Source organism: Netta rufina (assembly GCF_964035555.1).
Source record: "Netta rufina genome assembly, chromosome: 3".
NCBI classification, from domain to species: Eukaryota; Metazoa; Chordata; class Aves; order Anseriformes; family Anatidae; genus Netta; species Netta rufina.
In genome coordinates, this window is record NC_140125.1 from 24595519 (window position 1) to 24612685 (window position 17167).

Consider the following 17167-nt stretch of genomic DNA (forward strand, 5'->3'; position numbering starts at 1 on the left):
AAGCACAAGTTAAAGCATGAAAAAATAGCGTTAAGAGAAAAGATTTATAAACCCTGAAAGTTACAAGGTCCTCTTGATGAATTATCATGCATCACTGCACGTTAATATTAAACTCAAAACCAGAAACTACTCACGTATAACAATCACAATGTTGACTGTAAGCAATTTCTTCAAGGTTTACATCCGTATCAAGTGGAGGCCGGGTGCCATCCTAAATAAATCAGAGTAAGGCAGAGTAAGGGAGCAATACTGAATGAACCTTGAGCAGAACACCAGTTCAGAAGGGAAGAAACAGACAGAAAAGAACAGCCTGATTTTGAAACATCTTGAAAGCAGAAGAGACTGACATGGACACAAGGAGGCTCCATACAATTTCATACGGGATATTTTAATATTTGTTGTAAAAGACTGCCGGGCAATGAAACACCTCTGCTAAACAAGAAACATTTTATGAGTGGAATGATCTGCCTGCTCTGGGTACGAGCACCAGAGAAGCTGATACAGCTTGCAGGAACGTAAGTACACTAGTAATTTAAGCATGTGAATACATGCTTCTCTTGCACAATTAATATGCAATTCAAAAATGACCAATTTGTACAAGTTAACTGATTTGTGCAAGTTAACAAAACTCTCTCACAACAATACTTCACTTTACATCTCATCTATGCTGTTTTCCTAGCATCCCATTGCATTTCTTCCTTATATCTTATCTAAATCTACCTCTCTTTTAGCTTAAAACTGTTACCCCTCATCCTATCTACACTCACTGATATGGAGTCCCTTCCCAGCTTTCCTGTAGGACCCCTTTAAGTACTAGAAGGCTGCTTTAAGGACTCCCAGGAACTTTCTCTTCTTTAAAACAAATAACCCCAACTTTCTCAGCCTGTCTTTATAGCAGGGGTACTCCAGCTCTTTGATCATCTTCATGTTGCCTAAAGCTGAGAAAAAGAACCAAATAAAAACTTAATACCTCACTCACTATGAAGATGTGTAGCCAAAATATTAATACTAGTATGAATTAAATATGCTTGGAAGTGTCTGGCATTCCAAAAATAACACACATTGATAACTAAAGACAGGATCCACAGGAATCAAGCTCCTAAACACTGAGTAATGTGTGTTGCTTATATGACAACAAGGAGGCTCATGATCAGATAAGGCCCAAGCAGAGATGATTTGTCAGCAGACCTGTGCTCTGATAACAGGACGATGACAATGTTACCACATCATATATGCCACTCCTCTTGGTGTTATCCCAACAGGAAGACAGACTACATCCTTAAAATACCCAGAAGGAGGGAACAAAGACAATTTGCAGCAACCTCGCCCAAGATTTATTGCTGCTGAAGTAAGCAAGATTCTGAATTTTTCATTCTTAAAGGGAACCTAGAAAACATTTTTCTCTGTTTGCCATTTTGCCTGTCAAGAGGAAGCCAAGAGATAAAGCAAGGTCACAACACCCAGAATTACTTATCATCGATGCTGTGCAGAACTGATTCTGTCCCTACCACTTGGATACACGTATCTTGGAGACTACATGAGGCTGTGAGGGTGTGAGCAAATGGTATGTATGAGAGTGACAAAAATCAATTTTGTTTAATGCCACTTTCTCCTTCCATACAGTTTTGCACCAAGCTTTGCTGCATTATTTTCCTACACCACTAATTAAAGTTAGTGATATACTAACTTGAGACAGTTACATATCTACAAAGATTCTCCAGCAAAAAATAGGGAGAGTGAGACAACTGTGTTAAAAAAAAAAAGAAAAAGAAAAAAAAAGAGCAAGAGAGAAGATAAGAGAGTAAGTGTAAACTCTTGTAACCAGAGAATCCTTCCACTCTGTTTATAAAGTCTAATGACTGACCATTACCACCCACTTCTTCCAGAAGAAGGAGGTTGTTCAGAACAATCATACAATCATTCAGAAGTCAGAACAATCATACAAGCCCAAATTAAAAAAAAAAAATGCTTCAAGTTACCTTTAAAAACAAAATAAACAACCTCTATTACAAGCTTCCCATTAGACCTGAAGGGAATTATTATGTGTCACAATTAAGTGTTGAGCAAATACAGCTGGGGCTAGTGAATCATATTCCTGAGTGTGCGGAAACCCCCTCCCCCTCTCAAAAAGCTTACAAAACACTTCTAGGCCCATTACTCACACAGATAGGAATCTTTTAATTAAATCTCTTCAAATTGTGACTATAAAGGCAGCAGTTTCTAAGCTTAACAGGTTGCCTTACTTAAGATTTATCAACCCTTTGCAGTCTCAGAGCAAATTTACCAGCAGATGTGGCTGATGGTTTATTTTTAATACTTTATGTTATAATTCAAAAACGTTTCATGAGGCAGAATTCTGCAATTCTTCTGTGAACCTTCATTTGCATTAAATCATTCCACTAAGGTTCAAGATAATGATTTGTTTCCAAATACTCACTTTGGTGATTGTCTTTAGAATAGCGAGTCGATCTTCAGGTGGTGGCAAACCCACATAGAGTGTTTTATCCAGTCTACCGGGACGCAGGATAGCTGGGTCAATTATATCTTGGGGAAGGGAGAAAATGACACAATTATCCAAAAATTATATATACATTTAGGAAAGTGTACACATGAGAAGTAATATACGCATACTTGTCCAGAGATTCAAAAAATCATTGGTGCAATGTGCAGCTCTGAGCATTAAAATAGCTGACTGAAATAGTTTCATCTCTGCTGGGTAAGAGCCTTTTATTACCCAGTACAGGTAAGCCACATCTGGTCAAATATGGCTCATAAATACTAGTTTCATCTGGTCATAAATGAAGACAAGTCTCTGCAAATATAGTAGTAGAACGTTTTTTTTCTATCATAGCTAGCATAGTCAAGTGAGGAATTCCATGGTAATGTGTAACAATGAAAAAAAAATGCTTTCCAGTTTGCTGAGTTGGAAAGAACTCTACCCATATTAACCCCTGCACATCTGCTCGAAGGCCACCACAATAAACTAATTCTCAGAAGTACACAGGGTCAATCATAAGCACGCCCCCACATAAACTCAGTTTTACTTTTCATTTGCATTTCTACAACATATTAATTTTCTAGATAGTAATACAGAATAACCATGAAAACACAAAATCGAGCTGCAAATTACAGAATTTGTTCCCCAGGAAATACGACAGACCCCAGGTTTTATTACATCCAAAGAAGTAAGAAACCAAAGTCATCACAAATGTTCTCTAAAAAAACATTCAAAACTCAAACATAATAGAAATCTCAAGCAGCCTTTTAGCACCACAGGCTTCAATATTGTACTTCCATGAACAGCAGACAAGAATGTAAATACTAAGGACTACTGGTACAACAACTGATACAAATAGGGTATGTTAACAAGGGAATGACCTAAATTGCTGTCATTCCTGCCCATGTTTTAACACAAACTGCCTGGATGATCCTTCTAAATGACTAAACTTCTTGATGCCCTAGTTTCATCTACAAAAATCAGAATGGCATTACCTGCTCTGTTTCACTAAGGGATTCTAAAAATCCACATCCTGTACACTGCAGTAACATGAACAGCGAAATCACAGAAGCACCCACAGAAGACAAAGAAAACTGTATTTTTAACATAAACTTTTTTGATGTTTGTAAGGTCTACAGATGTCTTGGGCAGCAGCTATTGCAAAAAACTTATCCAAAAGTAAATGTTGAAAGTTATACCTAAGTGTTCAGCTAGAAACTACAAGAACTCCAAATGAAGCTGTTAACACCCTTAGTTAGATCCTCTTGACAAAATGTAGGTAATAAACAAACCACACGCATTCATGTATATTAATGCAGAAGAACTGGTAAAGGTACCTTGTTGATCCTCATTGTAGGGATGTTTAAAAGCAAACAAAACAAAACCATGCACATGGAAGCACAGTTGTCTCCCCCCCCTTTTTTTTTTTCAACTGAAAAGAAAAACATTTGCTTAAATCTATCAAGAGTCCAGCTATCTGACCCTACCACAATGTGATCTTTCTTCCCTTTTTAAAGATGTACAGAACTTTGTTCAAATTATACCGACACCTGCGCTTAAAGGGCAAAACACAGAATGAATGCATACATTAAAAATTGCTCCACGACCTTTTTCTTGGGCAAAAAGCTTTTTTTTTTTTTTTTTTTTTTTTTCCCAAGATACAGCAGTCATGACCAGAGACATCTACGTAGGCAAAACCAGCTACTGATAATGTGACAAGAATAGTGGGAAAGTAACAAAAAACCCTCTAAGATGATATATTAATTTAATCCAGACAGATGAAACATGGGTTAAACACAACCCCTGCCATGGCAGGCCCAGACAAGAACATCTTTCCCGTACCACTGTGCACAGTGCTATATCTGTTATGTTATCTTGTTTTCCGCACAAATGCACTTTCCTGTTTCTGTATCTCTGTGGAAGGAAGTTTTGCCACACATTAAAATGAGATTACAGAATTTGCACAACAGATCAATTACAACCATCAAAACAAATACTCTCAATAGGGACTGTATCACAACGTCATGCACTTCAATGTTCAATTCTAAAGCTCTTAATGATTTTAACATGGAAAATATCATCCCCATTTTACATGCTGAGAAAATAGCACTTGCCACTCTATTTGTCCAACAATTTTAAGTTAGTGATCCAGTCTAAAGATACATTTATTCATTTGTATGTAAACATGGCCTGCGTTCAAAGACAACTCCCACTAACTCAATAAGCTGCAGTCATGGAGGTTTACACAGTGAAGTCCATCCTGCAATTCAAAACACAGATCTGCACTTCCCATTTTCTTATGAGTAAATTCACGTCACTCTGTGGGTTCAGACCTGAGCCTTTCCTCAAGCTTCTGGGACTGCAGTTCTCTGTAAAACTTGAAAAATTAGAACCACATAACACAGATATTTCTTCTTCCTGTTTGGTCAAACTCACTCATTAGATGCACTTTATATTTGTTTAAATGAATAAGTAATGCTGCCTTTTTTGGAATTTCGTAGCATTCCATCCTGATAAATTATAACGTTCTCTCCATATTTAATATCTGGAAACTTATCTAAACAGCATAGATTCAACTTTAGATTTAACATTTTAATTAAATTAATTATTTTAGATACCTGTTTCAAAGCGCATTATTATCTTCCAAGTTGAAAAGTAAAAAATATTATCTTTCAAGTCTGAAAGGAAATCATGGAAAACCGATGGCACAAAATACTTCTTTCCCAAGCAGCTGTCTCAGGGAGAAACTACTGCCTTATTTTTATTAAGAGAAATGTTTAGTTAGTAACTTTCTGTCTTGGTTTCCTGATGCAGTCAATGATGTTGATTACGCCACTGGAAGACAGCAGTATCCTTTTTGCATGTAAGTTGGCAAAGCGACAGAAGGAGACATTTAGAGTATATCCATCCCTTGCTTTGTTTTTGCAGGTTAGAACAGGCACTAGCCTCCAGAAAATCATGTCGTATTTCAGGTTACTACACTGCTCTCCAAACTACTGCAAAACATTATCTTCTTCATTAAACTCTATTGAAAATTACTTTGCATGGAGGTCTATAATGTGACATTATGTTGTCCTACAATAAAATCTATTAATCTCACACTCATTTCCAGTTGATAATTCATGCCTTATCTTAATTATACACAAGTCAACAAAGTTTGGGAAATTTTTGCACATCCTAGCAAAAAAGACTACTGCGTTGAGTCCATCAAACTTCTATATTCACTACAGCATTTTAAATTATATTCAAAGTATACAAGATCTAAGTCCTCACATTCATAATGCTCTGGAATGTAGGCTCAGAAGCTCTAAAAGGGTTTCAGAAACTCCACAAAGAGGCTCCCAGCATCTTTGGTCTATGTTACCAAAGTCTGTAGAAGATATACAACAAAATTTGTGTGAATTAAAACTATCATAAAAGAAACTGTTCCCTGTATCACATATTAAGTAGTTTTTTAGATCTTATCTTGCCTTTAACTCAGCAACATTTATAAACAAAACAAAAAAAATCGAAACTTGTCATAGCAAGGAAAGACTAATATTTTATTATGCTTTAAATTGTGGTTCAGATGAACAGCTCTACAAAACTAACATAAATCTGCTAAACAAAACAAAACTCACTGAATCTGGGACCATGTTTTAACATAACAGCAGAAGGGGAATTTTACAAGAATTAATTTGAAAAAAGCTAGAGAAAAGACCATGAATATAACTCAAGACATCACTGCAATTACGTAGAGCTTAAATCAGTATCAGCTTGTGGTGCTTCACTGATTACTGCTGTTTTCTCAGGTTAAATACAGTCCATTGGATTCCATGGTAAGCACTGTTGATGCCTTGGCCAGCACTTCTCTAAAGAGTCTATAAATATTCCAGGCCTGAAGAAGTAAAGAAAAGAGGAGAAAACAGCAGTATCCAGTAGTGCAACTCACACTTGTATCTAAAAACTTGTGGGAAATTACAGACCTTACTTAACTGTAGTGCTTGATGTTCTTCTAAGTGTTTAGTCTCGGATTTGAGGAAGGAAGTAGACTAAAAAATAATACATTTATTCTGAGCCAGAAAGTTTCTAACAAGACATGTCATTTCTGTCTCTCCCTCTCTTTTTAATGACATTGAAGGCTTTAAATATTTTATCCTCTCAGGCAAAGTTTGACAGTGTTCTGCATTTAGGTGCAAAGAGATTGAGTTGGGAATAATACTGCATCCCTGCCCTGTTAATTTACGGTACTCAAGATAAATTTTCAAAGGATTTTCAAAGTCACTTTGAAAGTGCAAAAAACATTCAAATATTCTTCTTCTAAGCACTGATTAAAGGTTTATTTCAGCGACCCCAGAATAAAAATTACCACTTGCAAACTGCATATGATAAACAAAAAGAACCAATGTATGGTGCATGCCCTTTTGACAAAATGGGAATCAGACAGTCCAGGTCCTTAACAGCTACTGTAAAAAACAGAATTTGTCCTTTTTCAGCCATGGGACATATAAAACACCACCATTGTGCAATGGACTCCCTCTGTGGGAGTCGCCTTACTGGAACAACTGTGCGAGGAACATATGTTGATGCTAAAACTGGCTGAGCCACTACTACCCTGTTACTATTATTCATGATAACAATAATACTGTGAGGTAAGACTCATCTTTTGGTGCCACTGTCTCTGAAACTACAATGCTGACAGCACACACAGTTGTTATGAACAGTTACATCAATAAAGTATAAAAGCTACCATGCAAGCAGCCATTTTAAAGAAGAAGCAAATTGCAAAGCTGTTTTGTATCCCATTAAATTACATTAACATGGATTTAAAAAAATGATGATATCTCATACTTCATAATACAAGCCTAGTGGGAGAATTTGTGAAGTTCTGTGGGGACACATTATTTAGATTTCTATTGTACAAATACCCACCATTTCTGCTCAACCTAGCTTTGTCAAGAAAATCTTTCATACAAATGTCAGACTAATGAAGAAAAAGCACTACTTGTATTGTTTGTAGGAAGTATTTAACTGCATTTGCCAATGTAAACTACCATTCCCCTTCAGGTTTCTGCTTGGACATTTAGGTCTTAGGGCAGTAAGAACATGGACTTCACTGTTACCTACCAGCACTGTCCCCCTATTAAGTAAACAGATGATACTATCAAAACTTCTTTTGGTGAACACTGCCTATTCCTAAGCCCAATAATTGTTAAATAAACTATACAGGTAAAAAACGATTTCCATGGTTTAACCACAACTATAATAAAAATTGTTCTGGTAAAAGCTGCATCAATTGGAAGCTATATTTCTTCACACTGACAAATCCAGGTATCACAGCAGAAGTCTGTAGTGTAAATGTATCCAAAGTGTTATTCATATACACAACTGATATCCTTCTTAAGTAAGAGATCCATCTTATCCAAAACGGATACATAATTGCATCCTCTAGGAAAAGTTGGATGTCCCGAGCTTTGCTGTTCATAAATGAACATTACAATGTTCATTGAAATTAAACATTATAATGAAATTACATTGGCAAACTCCTTTATGTAATTCATTTCCATTTACAAATTTTGCAGATACATTTATTCCCTTCAATTTGATGATTACATTTGCTATCCTTGTCTTAGGATTTTATTTACGCAAAGCATTTTTACTTCATAGTTGCTTTTACATCAAGGTCATTTGCTAGTAATACACTGCTTAGTTCATGCCTTACAAATCTCCAGCCTACCCTTATTTCAACCTTCATTTCTCAGGAATATTTTGTAATTGTAACTATTCCAGTACAGCAATATGTTAAGTCTGTGACTGAACAAGACAACAGTCTTGTTCAAGAACAAGACAACAGCTGAACAAGACAACAGTAACTTTTAACTAAAAATTAAAAAAAAATAAAAAATCCAGAGATTATACCTACCAATACACAAAGGTAATATATGTCAATAGAAAGGTAAAACTGCATCCCATGTGAGGCTTATAAAGTCACAGATTTACAATTGCATACATGTGTACTTCATATATGCATGAAAGTAAGACCCACAACATGTACAGAGTTGGTGTAAATCAAAACAGGCAAAGCTGAGAATTAGTACAAACCTGCGACTCAAGTTTTCATATATTACAACTAACATCTGAATGGCATACACTCTGAACTGGCCCTTATAAATCTACTAAACTACTTTGAAATCTGTCAGTTCTTCACGATCTTCAGCCATAAAAGAGTAGGCTATCCCAGATAACAGAACAGTCACACCAAGATGCAGAAGGAACATTGTGTCTCTGTGAGAGGAGTCATTAGCTCAGAGCAGTGGCACATGACATCTCTGAAAGTATTTGCCTCACTTACACTTGTGGTACATCTGAGATGGCACTGCAGGAAGTCAAGTTGAATGCTTCCTCAACTACAAAAGTTGGAATTCTCAGCCCAAGTTACCAGTTAGAGATCATTACAAGTTGACTGTAATCAGCAATTAGGTACCTACTTCTAATGAAGCCCTCAAGAAAATAACTAATAAATCAACCTGCTTAATACAAATGATTGCACTAATATAACTCATTTAGTGAGAGATCCCTTTTCCAAGGAACCATGATGACACTACTACCAGCACCCTTGGTACTTTCAACAGTATCTGTATATAGATTTCCTATATTACACAACCTTAATCCTTTTTTCAATATGGGATTAGGTAGTTCACAATCATCATGCTCATGCCAGGAAAACTTACTGCTCTAAGTCAAAGAATTTCTGCAGGTAAAGACAGATGAAGTATCTACTGTTCATACTTCACCCTGTAGACAGCTTGATAATGTTGCAAAGAATTTGAGACAGAAAGATTTACCTCAAAATCTTTGAATTTTTGACTGTTGGAAAATAAAAAACCACCACAAAACTGTCTATTCGAAGTGATTTCATACCAAATTTCCATAGTCTATAGGACCCAAACACTTCAAGCATTTTAACTTCCTCATTTTCAAATTTACATCCAAAGCAGCTACGCTACTATTTTTCCTTGCTAAGTATTTTTTTTTTTTTTTAAGAATTCTACAGTTTGTCCTTATGTAACGCATGGATATATAAAACAATGAATTTTGTCCTGTTGTTAGGGGTAATTTACCAAATACACAAATACTCATTCCAAAATTCTGCTACCTCCAACCAGCATGTTTTTACTACGATAGACTATTAACCACGTATTTAATTTTAGTTGCAATATTCAGAACAACGTTAATAATTGAGGAAATGCAACATCTTCAGGCATGTTTTTTTAGTAACAAGCTTCTTTACTCATAATTCTTGGTATCTAGATGGAGCTCCAATTCAGGAATAAACAAATTTATTGCTGTGGATAAAACAAGGGACTTCTCCACAATACAAAAAAGGGGCACCAAGTTGGCTGTAAAACACACAATGTTTGTAAAGTAGATCTCCGTGTTTAGCTTATTAATTTTTTTTTATTTTATTTTACATACATTTTTTTTTACAACTCCTGATTTTACAGGAGTTGCAAAAGCTACCAAAAATTGAGAAACCAGCAATCTTTTACGTTCCATGGAGATATTCCAAAGTTCAATTAAGTCACAGGTCTTTCTAAGTATTTTACAGAAGTGGTGTCAGGTTCTAATTAAGACATATTTTAAAGACATTGCTTTATCTCAGGCTGTCACTTGCAAAAATGCAGAACAGACTTAATATATTGATAAGAAGAAATTCAAATTTGAAGTATTGTAATTTTAAGTACAGAACAAGGTTAATTACTGAATTTAAACATGTAAGAACACATGATTTCATGACAAGAGAATTAATAACGTTTCATTTGTTGTTTCTCTTCCTTATGTTTTCGGGTGCTTACCTGGCCTGTTTGTGGCAGCCATAATGAAAACCTGCTGACGGTTCTCCAGACCATCCATCTCTGTGAGTAACTGGTTAACTACTCGAACACTGGCTCCTGACTTTAAAAGAAGAAATTAAAAAAAAAGTGAGAAGTAAGTATTTTCAAATAAAAGAAACAAAAGATTTACTAGCTCCCCACATTTAAATATTTCTGTGCTAGCACGATGCCACAAAAAACATAACTAAGAATTTATTTATGGAGATATTTTGAGACTTACTTCACGGTCAGATCTCCGAGGGCACAAAGCATCAACTTCATCAAAGAATATAACACAAGGGGCAGAATTCCTGGCACGTTGGAATACCTGACGTACAGCACGTTCGCTTTCACCAACATACTAAAACAAATGACAAAACACAGTGAAACAATGTAAGACATGAAGATTTTACTAGGAAAAAAAAATCAGTTCTAAACACAATTTAAGATGCTTTCCAAGGGAGAAGGACCACCTGCTAACTCCCTTCACCAGTTTTGCAGCCCTTCTCTGGACATGCTCCAGGGCCTTGATGTCCTTCTTGTAGCGAGGGGCCCAAAGCTGAACACAGCACTCGAGGTGCGGCCTCACCAGAGCCGAGTACAGGGGGACGATCACCTCCCTGCTCCTGCTGGTCACACTGTTTCTGATACAAGCCAGGATGCCGTTGGCCTTCTTGGCCACCTGGGCACACTGCCGGCTCATGTTCAGGCGAGCATCAATCAGCACCCCCAGATCCTTTTCCTCTGCACAGCTTTCCAGCTGCTCTGCCCCAAGCCTGTAGCACTGCATGGGGTTGGTGTGCCCAAAGTGCAGGACCCGGCACTTGGCCACATTGAACCTCATCCCATTGGCTTCTGCCCATCGACCCATCCTGTCCAGGTCCCTCTGCAGGGCCTTCCTACCTTCCAGCAGACTAATACTTCCCCCAGTTTTGTGTCATCTGCAAACTTACTGAGGGTGCACTCAATTGCCTTATCCAAATCATCAATAAAGATATTAAAGAGGATTACATAAAGTTAATGAACTGACTGAAGTTAATTTCCTGCCTGATATCAGTATTTGAAGTATACAAAAAAGTTTCAAAAAAGAATAATCAAATCTAGTATTTTATTTTTAGTTTCCATATCACTGATATGCAGGTAACTGCCATAGGTTTCTGAGATATAAGATGCATTTTGTTCAGTTCAACACATTCGCTTAACTCTAGAAAACACTGAATATACATTACAACAATTCTAAGCCCAGTGCTTCAAAAAACAGATAAAAGTGCTGTAGTCTGAGTAACACTTACGATCTTTAAAAGTTGCTCTGATTAACTAAAATAATTGCTCTCCAAGGTTTCAGTTTTCTAGTAAGAAGCTAAAGTGACTGAACAAACACATTTCCAAACTTGAAAACTGAAAATTTTGATTAGTGAAAGCTGCTAATTTGCAGTTACTGACCACCAACGCTTCTCAGTGTTGATTTATTATTTTTTTTTTTTTTGTCTTTTTCCCGATCTGCGTAAGAGCAATGATGTCTGCAGTTGATCATTTAGAAATCCTACTTTACCCTAGTAAAGTATGCCTAGTATCTGACTAGACAGGTAATTTAAACCAAGATACACTTAAACTCCCCAGTTAGCTTTTTCCCTTTCACGTGAAAATTTTCACTGCTAAAAATTTTAAGTAGTGGGGTAAAGAAGACAACTTCTGTTGCACCAGTATCAGTTGTGTAATTATTAGGAATTTTGTTTGCCCCAGGCTTTCAACAAGCATTCTATAAATAACAAAAGCACAATGATCAGTGCATACCATATTTAGCAGTTCAGGACCTTTCACAGATATGAAGTTCAGTCCAGACTCATTTGCCACAGCCTATCAAAAGAGAAAGAGATGTACACAGAGAAAAGCATTTTTTCATGTATACTTTGGTTGTGTCCACAGAGCTATTAAAAAAAAAAAAAAAAAAAAAAAAGAAAAGGAGAGAAGGAGCATAGTTGTCAACTGTGTAAAACACAGAAAACAGTACAAAGTATTGCTATATGCAGTTAAGAGTGGGGGATGTTGGAGGATTTAGCAGTGTTCTCTCTTTAATGAGGTAGTGTGGAATTTATTTTTTTTTAAATCACATACTAGCTGAAGAATTTTCAGTGATTAATGAGAGTTAAATAGAAACTACATACATAACATTTGAAAACAAAAACAAGTAGCAATCTGGAAACCTGTATGATTTACATCCATATTTTCAAGGGGAGGCTGTAAGAACTGAAATGCTCAAGGAGAATTATTTACAGTAAGATAAATACAAGAAATAAAAATGCATAAAGTGCACAGTATTTCCAATTACATTAGTTACAGTGAAGTATTCTACAGAAATAGGTATCTACAAAATGAGTTTCTTCCTTACTTTGCTACTATCATAATTAATTTAATACTTCAAGTTTTACAATTTCTCCTCATTTAAGCAAAACTGTAACTCTATACAAGAAAATCAACTTCAGCAGAGAGGCTCAAATTTAATTTTCTGCTGGGAGTTGCAAAAGTCCTGCATCAGACAGTACCATCCAGACTCAGTCGTTCCCACAAAAACATCCACTTCAACAAGATTCTCCCGTATTTTTAAACATGTTTAGAAAAATTTATTACCTTAGCCAGTAGCGTTTTGCCACACCCAGGAGGCCCTGCAAGCAGAACACCAGCTGGAGTAGTCAGGCCCAGAGCTTTAAACTGCTCTGGGTTCCGCACAGGTGCCTATACAAGAAAATATCATAGTTCTCTATGACAGAAGGCTAATGTTAAACTTTTGATTTCAGTTAGAGATTAATGAAAATTTGTTTAAAGTAAGTTCTTTATTCCAACTCTTTACAGGCTAAATGAATAAACAGTCAGTCAGCGTCTTATCTTGCATTAATAAATACCCCCATCATTATTCAGAGACAAAGACTGTATCTATTCAAGTTCTCAGCTTAAGGCGTTAGTGTTAATTATTGATCTGACCAGCAGTGAGGCTGCTAACTGTCCAGCTAAGCAGTGTCAAAATCTTCATGTAGCAATTGTCTAATTGGGGTTATCGGTACAAAACTTTTAGAATACTTGAAATTTAGCAGTAATGAACGTATTGAAAAATGAAACCTTGAATACAACAAATGAAGTGTTTAATACATGCACTAGACCTGTAAATTTGAAAGCAGGTTATAGGCTATTATAGTATATATATAGTATATAGGCTATTTTAAATGAAGATGTTGCAAAATTTCTATTTTGTAGCATGCTATACCTTAAACAAATATGAACAAAGAAACGGAGATATTTTTATTTTCTGCATAGGGGGAGGTGTGAAAAAACCTTTGAAAGTAGTGTTAACACATACCAATATCGCCATAGTCAGCTCCTCCCGAACATCTTCCAGGGCTCCAATATCTGCCCATGTTACATCAGGAATTGTGACAAAGCCTTCTCTCTTGGCAGAGGGTTGCACTGATGACAATGCAACAATAAAATCATTCATCTCAATGCACAGTGTCTGCAGCTGCTCCTCAGGCAAGGGGTCTTGCTTCTTCAGCAAATCCAGAAGTCTCTGTAATTCAACCTGAGTGAATAGCAGAAAAAAGAATAGCAGAGAAAATAGCAGAGAAAAGATTATGCAAGTAATATTTTAAGATTTTTTAGGGCTTTTTCAGCGCAATACTTTCTGCAAGTATAATATTAATTACTATAAAAGAAATTGTTATGTATAATACACTTAGAATGTGTAAGATACCATTAAAAACTAACGAAAATGCTCCAGGAAAGCACTAAATAAATTTAACATTTATTCTGATTTTAGTATGAAATGGCTCTCAGAAGAGAGCAAACAACTCTGCTAAACAGCAAAACCTTAACAATTTGTGGAATATTTGATTACATATAAACCTTTAAAATTCTTAACGTACACTTTTCAGTCACGATTGTTTGCTTAAATAATCTGTTTTCAAGTCATTAACTCATTTCCTCAAGCTGATTAGACCTGGTTTTGTAGCCAGGCCCTTATAAAGTCTGGGAAAACACAATACAGATATAGCAAAATGCTTTTAATTTTTTGCCATCTTGCAAAGCACAGTCTGCCAAGAAGCGTGGGGACAGACAGGTATGTTCTAATTATTCAAAATCGGACCCTTGTTAGGGAAAAATTATCTGAGAAAATACTCGATCAAAGAAGTTTATACCTTCACAACATAAATATAACTCAGTTGTAATATGGAAAGGCATTGTTAAAGCAATGTGCTATTGCACCTCAAGCAAAACTACTCTGGGATTTTCATTAAGATAAAGGAAATAAAAAGCTGCAAAAATCTTTTTAGTTTCTGTATTTTCCCTACAGCAGAATATGGGATATAGCATTTTATATTGGAAGCAACTACGATAGCCCACAATGTAACTGACCACAATGAAGAGTTTACAATGCACATTACTCCCTCTTTAAGCCCTCCCTCTTCTTCCTAACAGAAGCATTACGAGAAACTGTGAAATAGTCGAGACCACTGGGTTTGTTTATTGAATTGTGTGAATTATTTTTAAAGGTTTTTGTAAGTTTATTTTTCTATGATAAATATAATATCACTGTTTTAATGACAATACCCTGTATTAGACAATGTCAGCCAGCTATCAAAGTATGTCTCTGTTACAATTAGACTTCCTTATCCTTAGCAACTCCTTTGATCAGGGTGATGTTTTTAAAACTGCAACTACCTGTCCCTCCCCCTTTTCTTTTGGCTATTTCAGGTCCCAGGAGACACTGGGAGGTATGCAGTATGACCACATTACTCTAATAAAAAGTCTTGCTAAAGGTTTTTACACTGTTTTTTGTTAATTACATTAACAGTTTTCTTTGACAGTCCTTCTAAAAACAGAATCCAATTACAACATGCATTTAAAAACTCTTCTCTTTTACTTCTTCAGACAAATCTTCATGAATTCAACATATAATACACAAGCAAGAAATATGTACATACAAACTCAAAATTTTGAACAGTAGGTCCAGAAATCTCTATATACAGACATTATGGTTCACTGACAACAGCATGTCACTTGTGGCGTAGATTAATTCTGGCACTGCAAACAATTTTTTTTTTTTTCAAGATTTCCAGCTGTGCTGCATGTTAATAGATACTTTCTCTGCAGCTCAAGTTTAATTTGCTAATACAACTTCTCTTTTGGATGGTTCTTAAATACCTCTTCCTCAAACTTGCTATAGGTACTACTGCACGCGATTTAATTCATGTAAACGTGTAGCTGGAGGGAAAATGTAGACAGCATAAATATTTCTAAACTTTGGCTAACTGTAAGTATACCAGGTCAGAGAAGAGACTGAGGCATCGTGACAGCTATTTCACTGAGGGCACAGCAAACAGCTTGGTAAAAAAAAAAATTTACAAAACCACACACCTTGTGTAAAACACTAACATCATTTTTAGAAGGCCTAGTTTTGGGGAGTCTGTTGTTCATAACCATTATTTGGGTCATTACGGATGAAGCTTCTGGCTTCAGAGCTGATAGATCTATAGATATATTTAACATCTCACTGGCCAAAGATGTTTAAAGATTTATGAGCAAAGGCTTTCACAATTCTAAAATAGTTCACTTTTAAGACGTTAGAGGTAAACACTTCAAAGAACAAATACCTTAGAAGGAAGGTGTAGCTGTTTGGCATCCTCTTCCACCTGGATTTCTGTTCCTATTCCCACGCTTTCTTCAGCTGTGTTTCCTCCTGCCTGTACATAGCTTTTTTGCCACTTCCCAGATTTTATCAGGACCCTGTTCACCGTGCATATAGCTGCCTCACGACAAAGTGCCATCAGGTCAGCACCGACATAACCTGGAGTCAAGCGGGCTAAATGAAGAAAGTCAAAGGACTCTGGGAGCTTAAGTTTTCGACACAATGTCTGAAGAATTCTGATGAAGGGAAAAAAAAGAACAGTGAAACAAAGATGCAACTGTGGTCTTTTCTTACTTTCATACAAAAACAAACAGCATTTATTTAAAGTCTCTTCCAGCTCACATGAACTGAGAGAAGACTTCTAGATCAGCTGCCCTTGTCCTTATGGGGGACTTCAACCTGCCAGATGTCAACTGGGGATATCACCTAACTGTGACAAACAGGCCCAGGTGATTACTGAGGCACCCTGATGATAACTTCTTGGTACAGGTATTAAAAGAGCAAACTAGGAGAGGTGCCTTCCTAAACCTGTTGCTTGTGAACAGGGAGGGTCTTGTGGGCAAAGCGGTGATAGGTGAAAGCAAGGAAGCAAGGTTGGGTGACACGGGAGGACTACAGGGATGCTGCTTGCCTTTGTAGGGAGAGAATTTGTGTGGCCAAGGCTCAGCTAGAATTGAAGCTGGCCAGCAGTGTGGGGGACAATAAAAAAGGCTTTTAAAATTACGTTAATAGGAAAAAGAGGACCAGAGCAAACACTGGTCTGATAACTGATGAGGACAATCACCTCATATGTAGGCACAGCTACTAAGACAAAGAGTAGATGTACACTTAATTTCTTCTACAATTTTCAATGTGTGTTGATACGTATGTGTGTGCAGGCAAATAAAGGATTAAACACAATAAAGTACTTTTCCTTAAGTTGTTAATACACTTTTTTTTTTTTTTAAATAATAAAGAAGGTTAAACTTTATAACACATACTTTTCTCTTGCTGCTTCATCTGGTATCCCTAAACAAATTTCTCGATCAAATCTTCCAGCTCGCCTCAGTGCAGGGTCCAAAGAGTCAGGTCTGTTAGTTGCTCCAATAACAAGGACCTGGGCAGTGGCAGCCAAACTATTCAAGTCTAAAGGAAGGAAGG

General features: G+C 36.4%; 1 protein-coding gene across 1 annotated transcript in view; it reads right to left on the reverse strand.

Moving 5' to 3' along the window:
* The window catches only part of NVL (nuclear VCP like), a 37229-nt gene that overhangs the window by 10304 nt on the left and 9758 nt on the right, over window positions 1-17167 (reverse strand). The window contains exons 12-20 of the mRNA XM_084285343.1: window positions 17008-17152; window positions 15993-16263; window positions 13703-13921; window positions 12979-13083; window positions 12145-12207; window positions 10592-10711; window positions 10333-10432; window positions 2438-2544; window positions 135-211 (exon numbers count right to left, since the gene is read on the reverse strand). Of these exons, the coding sequence (XP_084141469.1) occupies window positions 135-211; window positions 2438-2544; window positions 10333-10432; window positions 10592-10711; window positions 12145-12207; window positions 12979-13083; window positions 13703-13921; window positions 15993-16263; window positions 17008-17152 (1207 nt within the window). The remainder of the gene's footprint in view (window positions 1-134; window positions 212-2437; window positions 2545-10332; window positions 10433-10591; window positions 10712-12144; window positions 12208-12978; window positions 13084-13702; window positions 13922-15992; window positions 16264-17007; window positions 17153-17167) is intronic.